Raw genomic sequence first — 19,379 nt, 5'->3', positions numbered from 1 at the left:
AGGCCCCGCCCGGGGCACGGACACTCCCACTCGGCTGGACATGCCCCAGCGCACAGGGACAGGCTGATCCCGGCCCGGACACGCCTCCCAACGTTGGTCCCGCCCCGGGAAGACATTGGAGCATCTAGCGGTGCCTAAAGGAGCTCCTAGAGAGTTGGAGAGGGACTTGGGCATGGAGCAACAGCACAAGGGGAATGGCTGCACAGAGAGCACGTTTAGATTAGATATTAGGAAGAAATGTCTCCCTGTGAGGATGCTGAGGCACTGGCACAGGTTGTCCAGAGAAGCTGTGGCTGCTCCATCCCTGGGAGTGGTCCGGGCCAGGTTGGATGGGGCTTGGAGAAACCTGGGCTAGTGGAAGGTGTCCCTGCTCATGACAAGGGGGTGGAATGAAATGGTCCTCAAGGCTCTTCCAGCCCAAACCATTCAGTGCTTCTGTGAAAATGTGTTAATCACAGCCTGGTTTATGGCTCGGCAATAATTAAAGCTTCTGCCCAGGCTTGATTTTTGGCAGGTCACCAAAGCAGAAGGACATCATCCTCTCCTCACGGTGGGAGGGTGGGGAATGGGGAGCATCTTCTGTAGGATGCTTCTGGTCAGGATGTCCCTGACCAGAGCTGGGACATGAGCTCCTCCTTTACTCACTGTGCTCCCTGCAATACCCCGTTGGGATGAATTTCACTGTAAAGTCCTCAAGTTTCCTCCAAACTCCACTTTAACATCTTCAGGGCATGGTGGGACTGTAAAGGAAAACATCATTAGTGCTTCTTTCCCTTTTTCCTCCCCCAAAGGTGTGTTTGACTTCTCAGCTGCCACAGAGGAAAGGATAAGCTGGTGGGACCTCAGTTTTTCTGTAGCCTACCTACCATCAGACAGGCTTTGCCAATTCATTTGCACTCGTGCTGGCAAAGAAATCAATTTAACAATTACATCTTACATTTTCTCTTGCAGCTGTTTGCCTTTAGTCTTCCCCAAGGTGATGATAACCAAACTGGGTCTCTTCCTTCCTTCTTTCTCCACTGCACATGTATCCAGCCCTTCTTCATCAAAGCAAAATACTCTTTTTTTTTTTTTTTTGCAGAAGGCCCCACAATGGTCTAGTCTGGATATTTTTTCTACCTACAGCTGCCTGTGGGAAAAATGCAGAGGGACACGGACACCTCTCAGCAGCAGCAGTGCATGCACAGCTGGTCACCACCCCCTGCAGCCTCTGACCCATCAAGGAGAGCACATCAGGTGGCCTTGGTCACCCAGATGGCAAAATAGCCCAAGACACATGCATGCCCTATTTTATTCCACCTTTGTGAGCAAAACAAGCAGAAGCACAAAATCAACCCACTGGCAATGTGCTGGGACAGAAAGGCTTGAGAGGAGCACATGGGTTTCACTCCAGAGGTTTCTCCTTGGGATTTTCATCCGCAGTGACATGCCAGGCTGGGAAAGCACCTGAGGAGATGGCACGGCCTATCCGAGTCAGTAGCTCATCAGCTCTGAGGGACTGGCCTGATGTTTCTGACCTGCTGCCATCTATCATGTCAGAAATCTCAGTGCTGGAACAGCTTCAGATCACATCAGCCCCAGAGACCGTGACAGCCCATCAGGGGACACAAAGCCAGTCCTCACTGGACCAACGCCACGACGGCCCCTCCAGTCAGCATTACCCACACTTGAGAGACCCTGAGCAACCAAGCAGCCCTACATGGGCTGGGGGCAGGTTTTAGGGACACCCCTGTGCTGCTCTGGTGCTTTCTTGGTCCCACAGAACAAATCTGTCAACACTTAGCAATGGCACAGCCGTCACTTTTGGACCTGTCACAGGGACTGAGTTCAACATATCAGCTGCTGGGGTTTGGGGCAGCTGAAGTGTAAGGGGAATTAGCAAACTGGGTACTTCAATGGGAGAATATCAGGTGAAATCAGATACAGTTGGTCAAAGGTACCCTCAGAAAGACAGTTTAGTGGAGAAGGTGCCCAGGGAAAGCAGCTTTGGAAATGGAGGTTAAAGGAATTCAGAAAGGGACTAGGGGGAATGGCTTTACCCAGAGGGCAGGGTTAGACAGGATATGAGGAAGAAATTCTTGCCTGTGAGGGTGGCGAGGCACTGGCACACATTGCCCTGAGGAGCTGTGGCTGCCCCACCCCGGGAAGTGCTCCATGCCAAGTTGAATGGGGCTTGAAGCAATCTGGGCTAGTGAAAGGTGTCTCTGCCCATGGCAGGGGGTGGAATGAGATGATCTTTAAGGCCTCTTCCAACCCAAACTGTTCTAGGATTCATTAGCTTATCCCTTCTGAGAAGATACCTGCCTCAGCATCCTATCCGGAGCTGGAAAGACCAGCTGGGAGGGTTTTTGCATTAGCTACATGATAATTGCACAGGACAGCTATTTCCTCTCCCTTTATTTCCCTGGTTGCAGAAGCCTCACACCTGCCCAGAGCATGGACAACGTTGCCATCTCCTGGTGGCACCTGGTCTCCACGAGCTGGATGAGGTGAGTGGCGCAGGCAGGGGCAGTGGGACCCTCATGTCGCCCTGCAAACCCTTCTCTCTCCTCGCTTGGACTGGAGCAGGGGAGCAGCAGTGGTCTCCAAGCAGTGGCTGGAGCAAGGTAGGATGCTGAAGCACAGGGATGCCCAAGTTGCAGATTGCAGCTCTGTGCTCTGTTTTTTCCTCCCAAACTAGGCACCCTGATCCTGGTTCTTGTTGGAAGGGGCATTTCCTTCTGCAGATCCCTTGGGGAAGGAAATGATCTGCTTGAGAGGGTGGCTTATCTCACAAGACACGGCTGTAGCACTAGTCTCCCACCTTGTAATCACCCATGCAAACCTGAAACAAACCATCCAGCAATCTCTACAGTTTATCTCCACCAGGGACTGCCACAGCAACATCCTCACCCGGCACACCTGTGGCATCCCAGCCAAAAACAGGCTGGAGGGATGCTCATGGGGATCCCCCCCTGCTGCTGCCCAACCTGAACCCCTGCAGATGCTAAGCCCAGGAAGACCCAGTGAGTGACAAACACGAGAGGAGGGAGTAGATTTTCTTTTTTTTTTATTAGACTAGGAAATATAATTTATTGCATAAAAATTAATTTGTTACAATAGGAATGCTAAACTTTATTTACAGTTCTTTAGTTTACAGAATAAACAGACGTGGACGGTTAGAGGATGCCACCAGGCCCATCCCCCAGACATATAAATATGGAAACAGACTGCAGAGCAAGGGATGGACACTGCCAGCACAGCTAGGACCACGGGGCTGCCTGTGCCAAAATGCCTGGCCAGGAAACCCCTGGATGTGGGGAGAGGCCTGGAAGGCTCCTGGAGCTGCACCCCTGGAGACGGGCACAGGGAACTGGGGTGGGAGCAAACCCTGCCTCCCCGTGCCCTGCTCCAACACAGGTTCCCTGGTCTGAAACATGGGGAGAACCTCCCCAAACACACATCTCAGTCGAGCCAGGAGGCTGCTGCCCGCCAGAAGGAAGGGGAAGATGAAGGCAGAAGAATGGGGACAGAGACAGAGGCACCCGCGGGATGGATAGATGGATGGACGAACACACATGCCGGTGCAGTGACCCATAAACCAGAGACAGCGAGAATGGGAGTGAGAGAGATTCAGAGCTGACCCAAAAGAGCACCTCATCCCCCAGAGAACACCATGGCACTGAGAAAGGAACCCTCGAAACCATCAGCAGCTGTTCTGATCCATCGAGTCTTAATTGCTTCCCAAATTTGCTTATTCCTCCTCAGCTCTGGGATGGGATCTCGGAAAAGCTCAAATGCAGCCTAAAGGACGGATAAAACCCTTCCCACGTGACAGGAGCTCTTCCAGCAGCAGTCTTCCCACCCAGCACAAGTGAAGAAGATCCCTCCTTCTCTCCCACAGCCTTGAAAGACCAGCAAGGAGTGAACCCCGAAGACGCCAAAACACAACAGGGAGTGCTCTGTGCATTCCATCACTGCTCCGAAAGCTGCCCAGAGGAATCCTGTTGTGCCCCAGCAATACTGAAAGCTCTCCCCGGGCTGCCCTGCACACATGATGGTCTCCAGGGCTCCCTGAGTGTGCTCTGGTCCCCGTCATGCTGTGGGATGCAACAGGCACCCCATGACACCAGTCCAGGGCTGTGCAGCCAGGACACTGCTGCTCCTAACACTTCCACTGATGGAGGATGTCCAGCCTGGCTGTGTGATCTAGTCTAATCCTGAGCTTACCATCCCCTTCCTACTTTTTTCTTTAAAAACAGACACATTCCTAAGATCCAGCACTGAGTAACTATTTCTACCTGCAGGCAAGCTAAATTTTTACCTTCATCAAGACACTGTATCTGTGTGAGGAACCTCGTTCCTGCCTACCCCTTGATTACTCTTTCCATGCATCCCACAACCTCTCCATCATTATACAAAGCCTATTATAGGGAGAAACGGGAACTGCAACGAGGGATGGAAACCTGATCACTGCTCAGGATGCTGTCGCTCCTGTGAAAATGCTCAGCCTGGCTCACACCTTGTGGACACTACGTTTCCCCACCAGATCCCCGCTGAAATACTGCATCAAAAAGCAGGTGTGAGTGCACAGAGTGAGATGAAGGTGGTTTGAAGCAGCCACATCCCTCCCTGCCAGCCTTCTGCTCCCCCTGACCCCTCTACAAGCCTCTCACCACCTCCCTTTGACCCCTGAGCCCCAGTTTGGGTTGCTCACTGCAAAATCCTGGTGGGTTTAAAACAGCCTCCTTGGCCTGGAGGCCTGGAGGTTGCTGCAGGACTGAAATCTTTGGTTTGTACTGAAATTATGCAAATGAAGGCGCAATCATCCTCAAAAGCTTCCCCCAAATGACGCCAGGGAAGAACTCATTAAAAACACCCATCCCTGGACCCACTCTCCCTGCCCTGATCCCTAAACACAGGGCAGCATCCCTCACCCCTCCAGGCAGGTGGAGGGGGACCCTCACTCTGCGCCAGGAAAGGGGAGTTTGCAAGGAAAACCCCTTGGGAAGGGTGTGAGCTGGCCCTGAAGCAGAGGGGTGGAGAGGCACTTCACCCTACGGACTCCCTGGGGGTCCCAGGACTTGTAAACACGTTTTGCTCCATGTGGATCCCACGCTTTTAGCGTGTCCATTGAACTCTCTCCCTGCCACCCTGACCACAGCAACGCTCTTGCTCTCACACACACAAAAAGGTTTATAAATCTGTCTTTTTTGTCTTTTTTCTTTTTTTAAAAAGGACTCATCCAAGATCTGGATAATAAATTACTTGCGTTTCCTAAGAAACTTTTTTTTTCCTTTTTTTCTTTCTCATTTGCCTCTTGAGCTGTCTGAAGCCTTTGCCAGGAGCTAAGCTGCTTGCCTGGGTTGTACTTGGCTCTTCAGCGCAGAAATGCTATTAGAAGAGGAGGAGGGGAACCCAAAAGAAGGAGGAAAAGGAAAGCCCCATCCCGACTTGAGAAGCCCTAATCCCTCCCCATGGCATGGGGAGGAGGAGGAGGAGGAGGAGGAGGAATGCTGTGTAACACTTGAATTGCTTGTAAACGCTGAGGAGGGACCTCTAAGGCTGACAGTGCTGCGGGAAGGAGGGAGAGGCGACGGCCTCGGCTCTCCTTGCTTGGGATGGACGTGCCTCCCCCTGCCGTGAGGGAAGGACCCTTCTCACCCCCCTGTCACCCTCCTGGCCCTCAGTTCCAGGGAGCACCATCAGCAGTCGCCTTCTGTGGCCATGACCACCAGCATCTCACTCTTGCCCATCTCTTCTAAGGCACTGGCCAGGGTGTTGAGATCGCCGTCATCCTGGTGCTCAGCTTCCCACAAGTCCAGAAGCACCCCGGTGGGGCTGGCTTTGGTGGCAAAGTAGTTCAGATACCTGCATGGGGGAAGCAGAGTTGGTGCTCACTTGGTGCAGTGCCCTTGGGGGACGGAGAGGAGGATGCTGGAGCAGCAAACCTGTTTGCACTATGAACCTCGATGGGTTCACAAACGCCAAAGCCCTCGAGATGCCATTTCAATGTTTATACAGAGCTGGAATTCATGCAACAGCAATGGAAGCTTTGCTTTGATAAAATGACTCTCCCTCCCTTTGGTCTTTGGGGGAGAAAACAGGCAGGAATGGCACAGCCATGGTCCCAGGTTAATAAGGGCCAGTTCAAAGCGACAAGAGACCCAGGACTGTGGCACAGATGGATCCCAGAATGGTTTGGGTTGGAAAGAAACCTAAAGACCATCCACTTCCATCCATGGGCAGGGACACCTTCCACTAGTTCAGGTTGCTCCAAGCCCTGTCCAGCCTGGCCTGGAACACTTCCAGGTATGGAACAGCCACAGCTTCTCTGGGCAACCTGTGCCAGTGCCTCACCACCCTCACAGGGAAGAATTCCTTCCTAATGTCTCGTCTAAACCTCTTCTCTTTAAGTTTAAAACTATATCTGTGGATAGAGATAGATATAACTATGCAGAGCTATATCCACATTTATGGATGGACCTAAATAGCTGGACATAACCTCACTGGATGCCTGCAGAAGAGTGGGAGCACAGAGTGAACTCCTCTATCTGAGACACAGGAGGGGAAAGCACAGGGAGACCCACCGGTCCATGGAAAGCTTCTGGGCGAGAAGTCTCCAGTCATTCCCCCTGGAGTTGGGAGCATCCAGGCTGTTGCAGATCTTCTGCCGGATGGAGAGGGGGATTTTGAAGGCATAGGGTCCCACCTGGGTAGTGGGGGCACCACTGCTGTGGTGGGAGCGGAGAGTGTCGAAGGAGCTGGTGTGCTGCGAGAGGAAGGACAGGGAGAGCTGAAATATCCACGCATGTCCCCTCACTGTGCCCCACCCTCCCCAGTGCTCACCTCTCCCAGTGTGATGTGGAGCTGGAAGATCTGCCCTTCCCCTTCCACCTGCCGCACACAGATCTTGCAGGTGAGCTCGGTAGAGGCCTGGCTATACCTCTCCAGTGTGAAGGTGCAGTGCAGAGCTCGCTGGCTGCCGCTCCAGATGTGATAGAAGGGGATTTCCTGCAGGCCACCAAAGCAGGGGCTCAGAGAAGGTTCCAGCAGCTCCCTTGGGAGAGCCCACCTTCTCCAGCCAACCCATGAGGTATGAGGTGGGACAGCAGGACCCCACAGAGAGCATCCCAACAAAGAGACCAGAAAACCAGTCCCCTTTCCTCCTCCATCCCTTTGGGAGACAACTCTGGAGAGAGCACCCAGAACCCCGTGGTGCCTGGCTGAAGGTGATGTCCCCAGTCTGGGGGGCACCCAGCCGGCCCCACCTCAGCCCCTCACCTGGTACTTGGCCAGCAGCTTGCTCCTCCACAGTGCATGGGGGATGTCATGGATGGAGAGACGCAGGTTGTGGTAGCTGTCCTTGAAGGGCAGAGGCTTGGGCTCTTCCAGCAGATACCCTCCCAGTGTTCTCTCCAGCTCCAGCACCTCCTGCAGGCAGTGGGACAGGCCATGAGACCCAGGAGAAGGGCAGGGGCTACTTCTCTGCCTCTCTCTCTGTCCAAAGCCAGGCATGGAGTGGGGAGAGGAGCTGCCAAGAGGAGCCAGCAGCACCAACAAGTTTTGCCACCCCAGCATTTCCTCTCCAAGGTCTTCCCAACTCATCTCACACACCAGCCCCACTTAAACCTTGAATTTTATAACATCGCCATCCATAAATGCCTCTGCACTGCTCAGAGAACACAAAGGTCCAACAGTCTCTTAAGGGGTGCCATCCCATCTGTCTTTAACACCATCCCACTGGCACACCAGCAGCTTTCAGGAGAAAAAGCCAATCAAAGAGCCAGAGCTCTGCCTACATCCCCACCTACAGGGGCCACAGCAATCCTGACAGGACCCCCAGGTCAAGTCACAAGGAATCACATAGACACCACACTGGCCCAGGTGGCCAAAGCATCAAATCTCAAGTTTCCAGTGCTGCGCTGAATGTTATCTATGCCACAAAACCCTTCCAAGGAAGAGAGTGAAATGCAGGAATAATAAGATCTATAGAAAACTGAGGCAAATCATGGTTTCCTGAGCAGCAGAGAAAAAACCCACCCATCAGCAGCCAAACCCCTCATGTAAGGCCTGCAGGAAGGGGTCTCAGCAGAGGAGCTAAGCTTGTTGGGCTCACTGTTTCCTTCAGCAAGGGTAAGGCAGGACAGGGAAAGCAGTATACACCTTATCATCTCCCTGTGGTCACTTTGCAGGCGGTTGCATCAGGCTGTCTGCTCCCTGGGGCCAGGCCATTCTGCGAGGCACTAGGCGGCATGAACAGCTTTGGGAAGGTGATGTTTACCTTGAGAGCATCTGGTGTGTCCTCCAAGCAGTAAACCTTGAGGCTGTACTCCAGGGAGGTGCAAACAGTGGGGGCAAAGATGGCCAGCTGGAGCCTTTTGATGGCTGACCTGGAGTAGGATTCACCCACGAAGACGTAGGTGCCAAGCTGGTCTAGCAAAATGTGGCAGGACTTGGCTTCCAGCTGGCAGTAGCAGGGAGTGTTGAGGGTCTCCTCATCCAGGGTCACAACTTCCTAAAGGGAGAGATGGGACATCAAGGCCGGGGGTCAGTCCGTGGTCCCAGGGGTTGTATCCCTCAATGGTGGACTATGCTGGCTGCAGGGCCAGGTTCCCACCTTACCTCCCAGTTTCCCTGGTGGGACTGTGTTTTCAGCTGGTAAATCCAGTCTGAGGAGCTGACATCAGCACAGTGGGGAATGGTCAGGACGACAGGGCGGCACAGGAGCAAGCCAGTGGGTCCACAGGTCACTGCTGGGCTCAGCACTGTCTGTGTGCCCTCAGAGGGCAGGCTGGGGAGGGAGAGTGGACACTGGTTGGGAAGGAAACTCCATGGTGGCCAACAAGGAGTGGACACATGGGTGGCACAGTGACTTACAGGGCATTCTCTGCCTTGTTGAGGACCAGGTACATCTCGTAGAACTTCCCCTGGGGGATGGCCCCATGGGGCACAAGCAGGCTCACCCCTAGAACAGCACACATACAGCTGTCAGTCACAAAAGAGGAAGAAAGCAGGGACAAACCACCCTCCACCCCATCCAAACAGCACCAGGACAGCAGCGAGCTAGGGCAGCCCAGAGAGAAACACCTCAAGATCATAGTATCATGGAATGGTTTGGGTAGGAAGGACCTGAAAGATCATATAGTTCCAATCCCTCTGTCATGGGCAGGGACACCTTCCTCATCCAGCCTGGCCTTGGACACATCCAGGGAGGGGGCAGCCACAGCTTCTCTGGGATGTCCCAGAGCTGTACCGCTTGCAGGGCTGAGCCAGGCCAATGAGTTAGGAAGCAAATCCTAATCTTTGGATCATTTTGCAAGGGGCTGGCCCTGGATCAACAGCAGGGAAAGGCCAAGGAAAGTCCAAGGAGGCTGTGACCTCCAGCCTGCAAAACCTGGCTTGGCAAAGGCTTGCTGCCTTCCTCCCCCGAGCCAGCTCTGGGATAGCAAAGGCCTGCTCACAGCAGGCAAGGTCTCTGGGACAGGAGCAACTCCTTGATCACTCAGCAGCCAAACACCCCCTGCTCCCAGTCTGGGGCTTACCAGTGCCTGGTACAGTGAGCCTTCCCCCCAGGTAGCCAAAGGTGCCACTAGCACTGTATCCGTGCTCCCGGGGCAGGCTGAGGAGGTGCTGTGAGCCCAGTGCTTTGCTCCGCACATTGGCAAAGTGCCCGTCCCTGGCAACGTCCCCTGGGAAGGTGCCAGCGCTGGGGACACCTCCCAGCAGGTCTGTCCCGTCGTGCAGCCCCAGCGAGGATGAGGTGGTGGAGGAGTTGTACACCTTGATCTTGAGGCTGGGCAGGGGGTCGAGCAGGGGCGAGTTGGTCATGGGGATCTTGTCGGAGTCCTGCAGGGCGTACATGGGGCCGCGGTATACCCCTGCGCTGGCCGTCAGATCCGGCTGCATTGAGGGGTGCAGCAGCTGAGGGTTGTCTAAGGGAGGAGGAAACGGGGCAGGGATGAAGACAGCAGTGGAAACAAGGGGATGGATAGGTACTGCTTGAGTGGAGAAATCACAGAATCCCAGTATGGTTTGGTTTGGAAGGGACCTTCAAAAACATCCAGTTCCAACCTCCTGCCATAGGCAGGGACACCTTCTACTAGAGCAGGGTGCTCAAGGTTTTGCCCTGATTCCCATCATCAACACCTGACCAGTGTGGAGCCCTCAGCCTTCAAAAATCAGCACACTCCCCCAGGAAAATGGGGCTGGGAGCCCAACAAGGACCTTCTGCCTGGGCTCAGGCTGGTGAGCAGGACATATGTGGGCTGAGGCTCTTACCATGCCGGGAGGTCTTGAAGTTGACGGGGTGGAACCCTCCGGTCAGAGCGGCTGAAGAGTCTGTGATGTCGGTGTCGAAGTCCCGACACCTCCTTCGGTACACCACCACCCCCACAGCCATGAGGATCACGATGAAGACGAAAATGGCCACCACCAGCCCGGCATACAGGGCCACATCACCTGTGGCCTCCAGCACTGGAGGGATAAAGAAATGGAGGTGAAAAATAGAGCATCAGAATTCACATCAAGACCCACCAGTGCTCCCCAATCCCACCACTAACTCAGGCACAAAAGGGAAGATGAGTACTGGGCCTGCTGGAAAGTCTGGCAGGAGGATGGAGGGTGTTTTCTAAGACCAAGAAGTCAAGAGCAATGCCAGAGAATGGAGGTGAACCCCTCAAACTGTTGAAGGACACCTGGCCACACCTTGTGCCAACTTCACCGGAGCACCAAGGATCCCAGAAACAACTAGGTTCCTGCAGCTCAGGTTCATGAAGCTATGATCAGCCCTAACAGAGACAACCCTGAGGAGTAACACAGGAGTTCTGGGGTGGCCTTCAGTTTCTCCCTCATCCCGCCCTATCCCTGCCCAGCTGCTGAGGAGCCCTATCATGGATGCAACAGAACAAAACCAGAGGAACAGAAAAAAATGGCCATGAAATGAGCACTTACAGTGGCTTTTGGGTTCGCTTAGAATTCTTTTATCTGTTAGGAAAAACAAAGTTAGAAAAGAAAAGGTGAAGGTGATGATGAGGATGAGATGAAACAGAAAGTGAGGGGGAAGCCAGCCCGGGGGCATGGGGGAGCAGCACAGTTCCCTGGGGCATGCCAAAAGCCAGGTGAAAGCACAGTGGCAAGGACATCCCCATGCCCAGCCAGACCCTGGGATGTTCCCATCTAACAGGATGTTGGGCATTTCTGGCCAAGGCAGCACTGAGGGGATAGAGGTGTCGCACGGCAGCAGGTGGCAGCATTGGCTACCTTCAGTGTGCCCACTCGCAGCATAGCATCACCACTGTCATCATCACTGGTTTATTTCCCAAAATAACAGCTCCAGAGCTCCTGCCCAGCAGTGACCCAGGGCAGGTGTTTGCATGATGGGGCTGAGAAATCCTCCTGGTTTGCCCTCGCTAACCATAACCAGCCTTATTTCAGCAGACCCCAAACCTAGAGAGATGCTGCAGGTCTCAGTGTCATTGGGACATTTAGATACCACCAAGAACCCCCAATATTTCTTTCCTCTGGGTAAGAGCTAGTTTTGGAAGGGGTGAGTCTGCTTGGCAACACTTTATCAGACACACAACTGAAAACCCACGTGCCAGTCGTGCTGCTCCAACACCTTTGAGGCACAGCCAACAACTGTGTGGCCAAGCTCTGGAACACCATGGCCTCCAGCACTGCCTGCAGCACATCCCCATGAGTCCCGCACTGTACTCACTCTGCAGACACAGCCCATCAGTGCAGTTCTTGGAGTCCAGCAGCACACCACTGCAGTCCTTGCCACCGTTGCGTGGGGCGGGTGCTGCGCACTCACGGCTGCGCCAGTGCGTGCACTCGGTGCTGCACGCAGACCACTTGCTCCACTCTGTCCACGCACCGTCCACTGTGGGCAACCAAACACAGGAGCATCAGTAAACCCCTCAGTGTGGCCTTGGAGGTTTGTTCCCCAGCCCTGGGATGTTGCTGGCAGCAGAAAGGCCTTCCTCCTCCTTCCAGGGATGGAGCAGACACAGCTTCTCTGAGTAACCTGCACCAGTGCCTCACCACCCCCACAGGGAATAACTCCTTCCTAATATCCAATCTAAGCCTAGTCTCTGTCAGTGGGAAGCTACTGCCCCTTGTCCTGTCACTCCAGACCCTTGTAAATAGTCTCTCTCAGTCTTTCTTGCAGGCTCCCTTCAAGTACTGGATGGTCACAATTTGGTCACTCTAAGACTTCTCCAGGTGGAACAATCTCAGTTCTTCCAGCCTTTCCTCAGAGGAGGGGTGCTCCATCCCTCTAATCAACTTGCTGGCTTCCTCTGGACTTACTCCAGCACATCAATGTCTTTCCTGTGCTGGGGACCCCAGAGCTGGCTGCAGTACTAGCAATGGGTGCATTGGACTGGTCTCCTGAGCCCCTGTCTGCTTGGGATGCATTGAGAGCACAGCCAGACTATGCAGCCTGGGAGACAGGCTGTGTGGGCACATCAGTTCCCAAAGCTGCTTCACCTGGGCAGAGGGTGGTGCAGGTGATTTTCTGGAAGGGCTGCCCATCGCAGAAGGAGCCTCCGTTCAATGGCGCAGGGTTGGTGCAGGTCCGGGTGCGCTTCTGCCAGCCCCGGCCACAGCGGTTGTTGCAGGGAGACCACTCGGACCAGGTGGACCAGCCACCATTCACTGCAGGAGCAGAGAGACAGCATTACCACTGGAGGCCAATTCAGCAGGGACAGCAGCTGGGCCTTGGGTTCTTACATCGTCTGTGCCCCCTGGTACAGCTCACCTTCATGAAAAGCAGATCACAAGAGGAGTCCTAGTGTTGCCCATCCTATACCCAAGATGCTCAAGCCTGCCTTGGTCCTTTTTCCACTTTTTTTTCTGCCTGGCCCCAAGGAGATCTTTGATTTCATAAAAAAGTTCAGCCAAATGTAGCTTTTCAGCTGCTTTGAGAGTCAAAGGAATCCAGCTGGCTCCAACCTCCATCCACCTTCCTACCCAACTGAGAAGGCTTGGAAGCACCTACACCCTACACCTCAGAACTTCTCCTAACAGCCTGTATAAACTATTAGAGGCTTCTGTCCTGCAGATATTGGTTATTACCTGATATAATCCACTAATTGAGTTCACTCCTAGCACTCCCAGAAAGTGCCCATATTCCCCCTTGGCTCAGAGACATGGCCAGCAGCAAAGATCCCCAGAGCTAAGACCAGTACCATAGACGATGACAGCAGCTGTGGTGCTGCGGCGCTTGGCCACGATGTTCTTGGCCATGCAGGTGTAGTTGGCAGTGTCCAAGAGCCTGGCCTGCTTGATGATGAGGTTGTGATCGATGGTGATCAGGAAGTTGGTGTCCTGAGTGGGATCAATGACATCCTCGTTCCTTAGCCACTCCACCTGGCCATAAAGGAAGAGAAGGGTAAGGATAGGGGTTAAGCCATCACTGTGACCACCAATGTCCTCAGCACCTCAACCCTTGACTGGCCAACCTTGCCTCTGACTGCACTTATTTCTCCTCAAAAATGGGGCCAAACCATGCCTGACAGGGGCACGTTACTGCTGTTTTGGCCAAGAATGAAACACTGTGGCTACCACCACACAGCTCCTGGGGGCTGACAGAGCTGTGGGCAAGCAAAGCCCCACTACCATGGTAGGGAAAACCATCCATACTGACTTTCCCATCCCTCAGCTCCTGCTGGTGACTGCTCCCCTTCAGCCAACTCACTGGGTGCTCCCTTCTCAGATCTTCCCTGTGAGGCATTAATGGCATCTCAGGAGGTGAGAGAGAGGTGAGCTAAGCAGGTGCTGAGGTTACATGTGTTATTAGATGTCAGAATAACAGATCTGCTGCCCAAAATAAATCCTACTGCTGAATGATGAGAGCTGATGGTGCCGGCACAAGGACATCCATCATGGCTGAAGCCATCTGCAAGGACATGCCCCAGGTGAGAGGGAGGGGACACTCCATCGGGCATCCCTCAGGCTGTGGAGCTGCTCACCTCGGCCTGTGGAACCCCCTCAGGTGGGCGGCACTGCAGCAGGACCTCATGCTCCAGAGGGACCTCCTTGCCTAGTGGCTCCTGGTCAAAGTTCTTCCGTAGGTCTAGGAGGGAAAGGAAAAGCCAGGGGTTACCAGCCTGCTGCAGGAACAGAGCAACTCTTTGGTGCCCATGAGGCAGGAAATCCCTCTGGCGTAGTAGAGCCAAAGCAAAACATGTCCTGGGAGGAAGAAGCTGAAGAATCTTGTTTTCCAGGATGGATCTGGGGCAGCAAGTGGTGCTCAAGGACGATATCTTTCCTGCTTCACATGCTTCAAGCTTATTCCCCTCCTGTCTTTTCCTTTTGGGACTAAACCTCAGCTTGAACCCTGTTTCTTCATCCCTCCCACTTCCTTCCCCCTCTGGACCTTGCTCCAGGACCCTCCTTTCATGAAGGAGGGAAATGAGATTGGCACAACAGTTCTGCTCTCACATCAGTGTCAAAGCAAATTCCCACATTTCAGGGCTAAGGGGTTTGTTACTCAGCTCTGCCCTGGTCAGTCCTGACTGAGCCACATCCCCAGACTCTCTGGAATCCTGCCCATCACACTTCAGTGGGGAATGGCTGCTGAGGAAAAGCCACGGTCACTCAACAAGGGGCTGGCAAGGGCTCTGGGGAAGGGGAGAGACGAGAAGCCCAGCAGAGCCCCCAGGGATGTAGGGGATATGGCTCGGTCCTGCTCCAGAGCCTGGGAAGGAGCAGGAGTATCACTAGATGGTGCTGCAATCCTCTGCTACAACTCCCAGCCCTCAGTGCAGCTCCCAAACCCTCACTTCATCTCATCTGCTCCCAAAACACCATGGAAGTGTTCCAGGCCAGGTTGGATGGGGCTTGGAGCAACCTGGGCTAGTGGAAGGTGTCCCTGCCCATGGCAGGGGGGGGGGGGGAGATGAGCTTTAAGGTCCCTTCCAGCCCAAACTATTCCATGATTCTCTGATTTTCCCTGTTCAGACTAAACCCTTGAGCAGCAGAGCCGACTCCCCAGCCCCCTCCGTTTTGGATAATATGTTGGATTATTAGCCCTCTGATAGAGACAATCCGTTTAGGACAGGGAAGCCTGGGCTGCTCTCCTCCGGCTTTGCCATCTCATTTGCTAATTGAGCAAATTGAGGCGGGAACAGCCTGATTAAGGGCGAGTTAATCAGGCTGACACCCACAAACAGCAGCTTGGAGAAGTGACATATGACAGCAGGGACTCCAGGGATGCGGAGTCGCTGATTCAGGCAAAGCTGCAAGGTGTTATCCGGTGGGTTATTAAGGATAATAAAGCCCTGGAAGCGCTGAGCACACGCTCAGGCAATGCAGCATTAACCCAGGTAATGCCACTGCCTCTCGCCAGGCAGGTTGGGATGATGCTGGCTCAGCAGCAAGGCTAGAGCTGCCATGGGGAGCAAAGATCAGGCCATCCAGCAAGGGTGGGTCACCCCCAAATGTTCAAAAGTTCTGCTTTCAACAGACAGCCAACCTTTGGAGCTGCCAGCCCCTTGGAGCAAGTACTATGTGCACAGCACTCACAGGCGATACGGACGTAGGCTCTGCGGCTCTTCGTGGTGCCCGCAGAGCTCCAGGCCACGCACTGGCACCAGTAATCCTCCAAACCAAAAAGCTCCTCCACCTGCTGACGGGACACCTCGATCTGCACCTCCCGCACCAGCATCCCTGTGAGGGGAGAGAGGGATGGCATCAGCTCGGCAGGGGCACCTGGGAGGAGGGAAACTGAGGCAGCACCCAAGAGATGGTGACTGTGCAAAGCTGGAGGACAGACGAGCAGGTTGGAAGCTTCTCATCTGGGGCTGGCACCTCTGCAAACCAGGGAGACTGTTCCCTCCAGAGGGTGACCTGGAGATGAAGTCAGGGCAATAAGTGTCTCTTTTTTCCCCCAGTCCAGCTGAGCAGGACCAGCAGCTCTTCACCATTTCAACAGGCATCACCCTCCTCCACCAGCTCTCTCCCATGTCACCAACGTCCCTGCTCGGACCCCCTCCCACCCACCAGGGTCTGAGGGATGCCTCCTAGGCTCTGTTGTGGGGAGAAACCCTTCCTGTCAGTGCCACTTAAACACACACAGAACAAGACAAATAAAAGATCTAAAGGAAATCACCCAAGGACAATGGTGTTTCACACCCACTGGCTCCAAAAAGGGTTACACACCTCCATCAATCTCCAACAGTCTGCCAGGACACCCTGGTTTGATGATATAAGTGACACCACCATGTATGTCCAGGACTTAGTCCCCTGACTGTAGGATGCTGAAGCATCAGTGGCCACCACCAAGGGCAGGAGGGACTCAGAGCTTACTTTTCCTCATTTTAGGCAACACCTGCCCTTTTTTTTTGCAGTTTCTATTTTAAAAAGGCCTCAATTTCACAGCGATCGGGAGCCGCAGCTCCCCAGCTGTAATTTCGTTACAGCTCACTCCCGGCGCTGCGAGGAGCAATTACTGTCTCTCTGCTCCCTTCCTGCAGAAGAGCTGACAAGGAAATACAATTTATTTTGTCACTATTCAGGTGGGAAAGAAAAGACACAACAGACCAAAGAAAAGGTGTTTTGGCCAAGCACTTTAGGGAAACTTAGTGTTTTTGGAAGGACCCAGGATGGAGATGGCTCAAACACATCTTGCCTGCCTGGAAAGCTCTGGTGGGGTGGGTTGAGCAGCCCTGGAAAGGTGGGGAGCACCTTGAAAATGCCTTATCTCTGTCCCCCTGAAAGCAGTGACTGCCCAAAACTGTGGACTGAGCTTGTGGTTCACAGCAGTGACCACACAAGGGCTTCAAGCATCCAAGCACAGCCTCTCTTCTCGACCAGCACTTCTCACCCAGCTGAATTATCCTCTCTGACTTGGCCTATTTTTGCTTTCTTCCGCATGAAATGTTCTGGATCAGACGCAGTCAGAGCATTACTGAGCTCGGCTCATTCAACACACGTCATCTTAAAAGTTCCTTTTTGATTTTTTTTCCCTTAAAGGTCCCTTTTTCCAAGCTGTTAACTGAGGACAGTTGAAAGCTAACCATGCTAACCTGTCCCTTTGTGCCCAGCTCACCCCCTGCCCCTTGCAGCAGCTTCCCCAACCAGCACCAGGCGCTGCAAATGCTGAATCTTTAGCATGTTAAACCACGTTAGTTCCAACTCCTTTTTCCTTAAGGAAGCTGCTGAGTAGGGATGCCCACGCCGTCAGCTTTTACATGCACAGCATCACCTCCACATGGAAGGTACAGTTGGTTCACTCCCTGAGAGCAGCAGCACCATCTTTGAAGCCTGAGTGAAGGAGGTGTGTGCTGCTCCCTCCCTAACTGCTGCCACACGCTCTGCATCAGCAGACTGCAATCTGACAGGGAGATGCTGGCCCAAAGCAAATGAGCTCCCCCTGCAACAGGCTGCCCAGAGGAGCTGTGGCTGCCCCATACCTGGAAGTGTTTCAGGCCAGGTTGGATGGAGCTTGGAGCAACCTGGGCTAGTGGAAGGTGTCCTTGCCCACGGCAGGGCATGGGACTGGATGATCTTTACAGTCCCTTCCAACCCAAACCATTCCATGAGTCTATGAAATAGTGGTTTTTTCCATACTACACATCACACAGCCACAAAACTCCCTGCTCCAGGATACTGGGATGATCCAGAGGAGGAATGAGTCCTGACAGCATTTAGATAAGTCAACAAGAAGGGAATCCATCCCAGGGCTGGACTACACTGCTCAGATATTGCCACCAGAACAGGGAGCCCCTAATTGTGGGTGGCAGAAAGCTGCGAGGGTGGCAGAGAGAGCCCTATCGCTCCCTCCTTGTGCTGGTTCCATGCCCTTCCCCTGAGCATCCTGCACTGCCACACGTGGCCCTTTGGCTCGACCCACTGTGGGCAGATGTTATAAATAAATTTAAAGCCCCGGGTGAAGGCTGCTCAGCCACCAACCAGCACTGACTCTGCCCTGGAGTGGTGAAGTTTCAAATCTGGCCCCTGAGAGCTGGGAGACAGAGATGTACCCCGAAAGAGAGAGATGATGCAGCCCCTGCTCCTATCAGCCTCCAGAAAGGCAAAGGGACAGCCTTCCCAGGCACCTCTGACCATCCTTCCTCTGCAACACCACCACCACAAGAACAGCTGGAGCAGCTTTAGGAGGGAAGGCTCAAAAAGCCTCAGAGGAAAGAAATGATCCTCCCTTTGCAGAGCAGGTTCAGGGATGCACCCAAGCACAGACTGGCTCCTGGCTAATACAGGATGGAGAGTGAGAGATGCCAGGGAAGGACAAGGCTTTGGGAAACTCATAGAGATGAGAGGAGATTTGCGAAAAACACTTGTGGCTCCTCCAGGCTGATGGGGTTTCTCCTCTAAACTCTGCCTGCCTGCAGAGGCCAACAGTGCTGCAGTTCCAACTCTGCCTTGGTTTAAAACCCTCTGGATGCCACACTCAGGGATTTGCAGAGAACAGATCTTACATGGGAAAAATTACTGTTTTCCTCCACTCCTGATCAGGCCACAGGTACCAAAACTGGTGCAGAAAAGATGGGAGCCAAGCTAAGCATCCCAATTTTAACAAATCTACTTGATTAGATGATTTATCCAACCCCACACCTTGTTCTCATGATGGGATGCTGCAAGGCATGGACCAAACAGCCCTGCAGAGCCCAATCCCCTGGAATGAGGCTCCCCTAAAATGCCTTCTCACCCTCTGTTCCAGGCAGCCAGAGGCTGACTTGTCCTCCGAGGCAGGGAAGAGCTCATCTGCCATCCAAAAACATTTAAAATCCTACCTGCGATTGCTCTCATTACCCATTAAACACCTAATCCCTTGGCAAACCTGCATAAGCTGCCAAGCTTTGCCACCCCTCCTGGCAATGAATCCTACATGTTGATTAGGCATTTTGTAGGAAAGAGGTTCCTTTTTTTTTTACGGGATTTAAACGTGCTGCTTTTCCAATCGTTTTTAACAACCCAGTCCTGCAAAAGGGTTAGTGTGCAAGCAGCAGGCTGAGCTCCCCACACTTCTGGGGGTATGATGACCACAGCATCATCACTGCCTTCACCAATGGTCTGGAAAGTCTGCCTGGGGGAGAAACAGCAACAGGGCGAATGTGCAAGAGGGAAAAGGGCAGAAGTGCCTGGGAAGAGGAGAGGGAAAGGGAGGCAGAGGGATGTCAGGATGGGTTTGCTCACCGGTAACCTCGTCCAGGCTTTCCTTGGTGACATGGTCATTCTGGTTGACCCACTCCCCGTTGCACTTGAAGTAGATCTGGGTGGCAGGGTTGGCACGGCACACGAGCTCCACAGGCTTGTTCTTCACAATGTAGGCATCCTGCGGCTCCAGCAGGAAGTGAGGGAGGGTCTCTGCTGGTGCCGAGGGGAAGGAGTCGGGCAGCACATCACTGTACTCCAGCCCTGCCAGGGGAGCAAGA

The 19,379-nt window shown here is 53.6% G+C and overlaps 1 protein-coding gene across 1 annotated transcript; it reads right to left on the bottom strand.

Moving 5' to 3' along the window:
• Positions 1–5,684: 5,684 nt before the first annotated feature.
• Positions 5,685–19,363, bottom strand: UNC5B (unc-5 homolog B (C. elegans); the record flags this gene model as incomplete). Its single annotated transcript, XM_009070109.1, has 16 exons — positions 5,685–5,850; positions 6,570–6,751; positions 6,829–6,993; positions 7,264–7,413; positions 8,264–8,497; positions 8,605–8,773; positions 8,860–8,947; positions 9,525–9,914; positions 10,261–10,455; positions 10,933–10,965; positions 11,699–11,863; positions 12,472–12,639; positions 13,173–13,353; positions 13,956–14,059; positions 15,511–15,654; positions 19,141–19,363. Coding segments are annotated over 16 exons (2,757 nt in total), but the record flags the coding sequence as incomplete, so codon positions are not given.
• Positions 19,364–19,379: the final 16 nt, after the last annotated feature.

This window comes from Acanthisitta chloris, unplaced genomic scaffold (genome assembly GCF_000695815.1).
Source record: "Acanthisitta chloris isolate BGI_N310 unplaced genomic scaffold, ASM69581v1 scaffold13672, whole genome shotgun sequence".
NCBI lineage: Eukaryota > Metazoa > Chordata > Aves > Passeriformes > Acanthisittidae > Acanthisitta > Acanthisitta chloris.
This window is presented reverse-complemented; position numbering and strand designations above follow the sequence as displayed.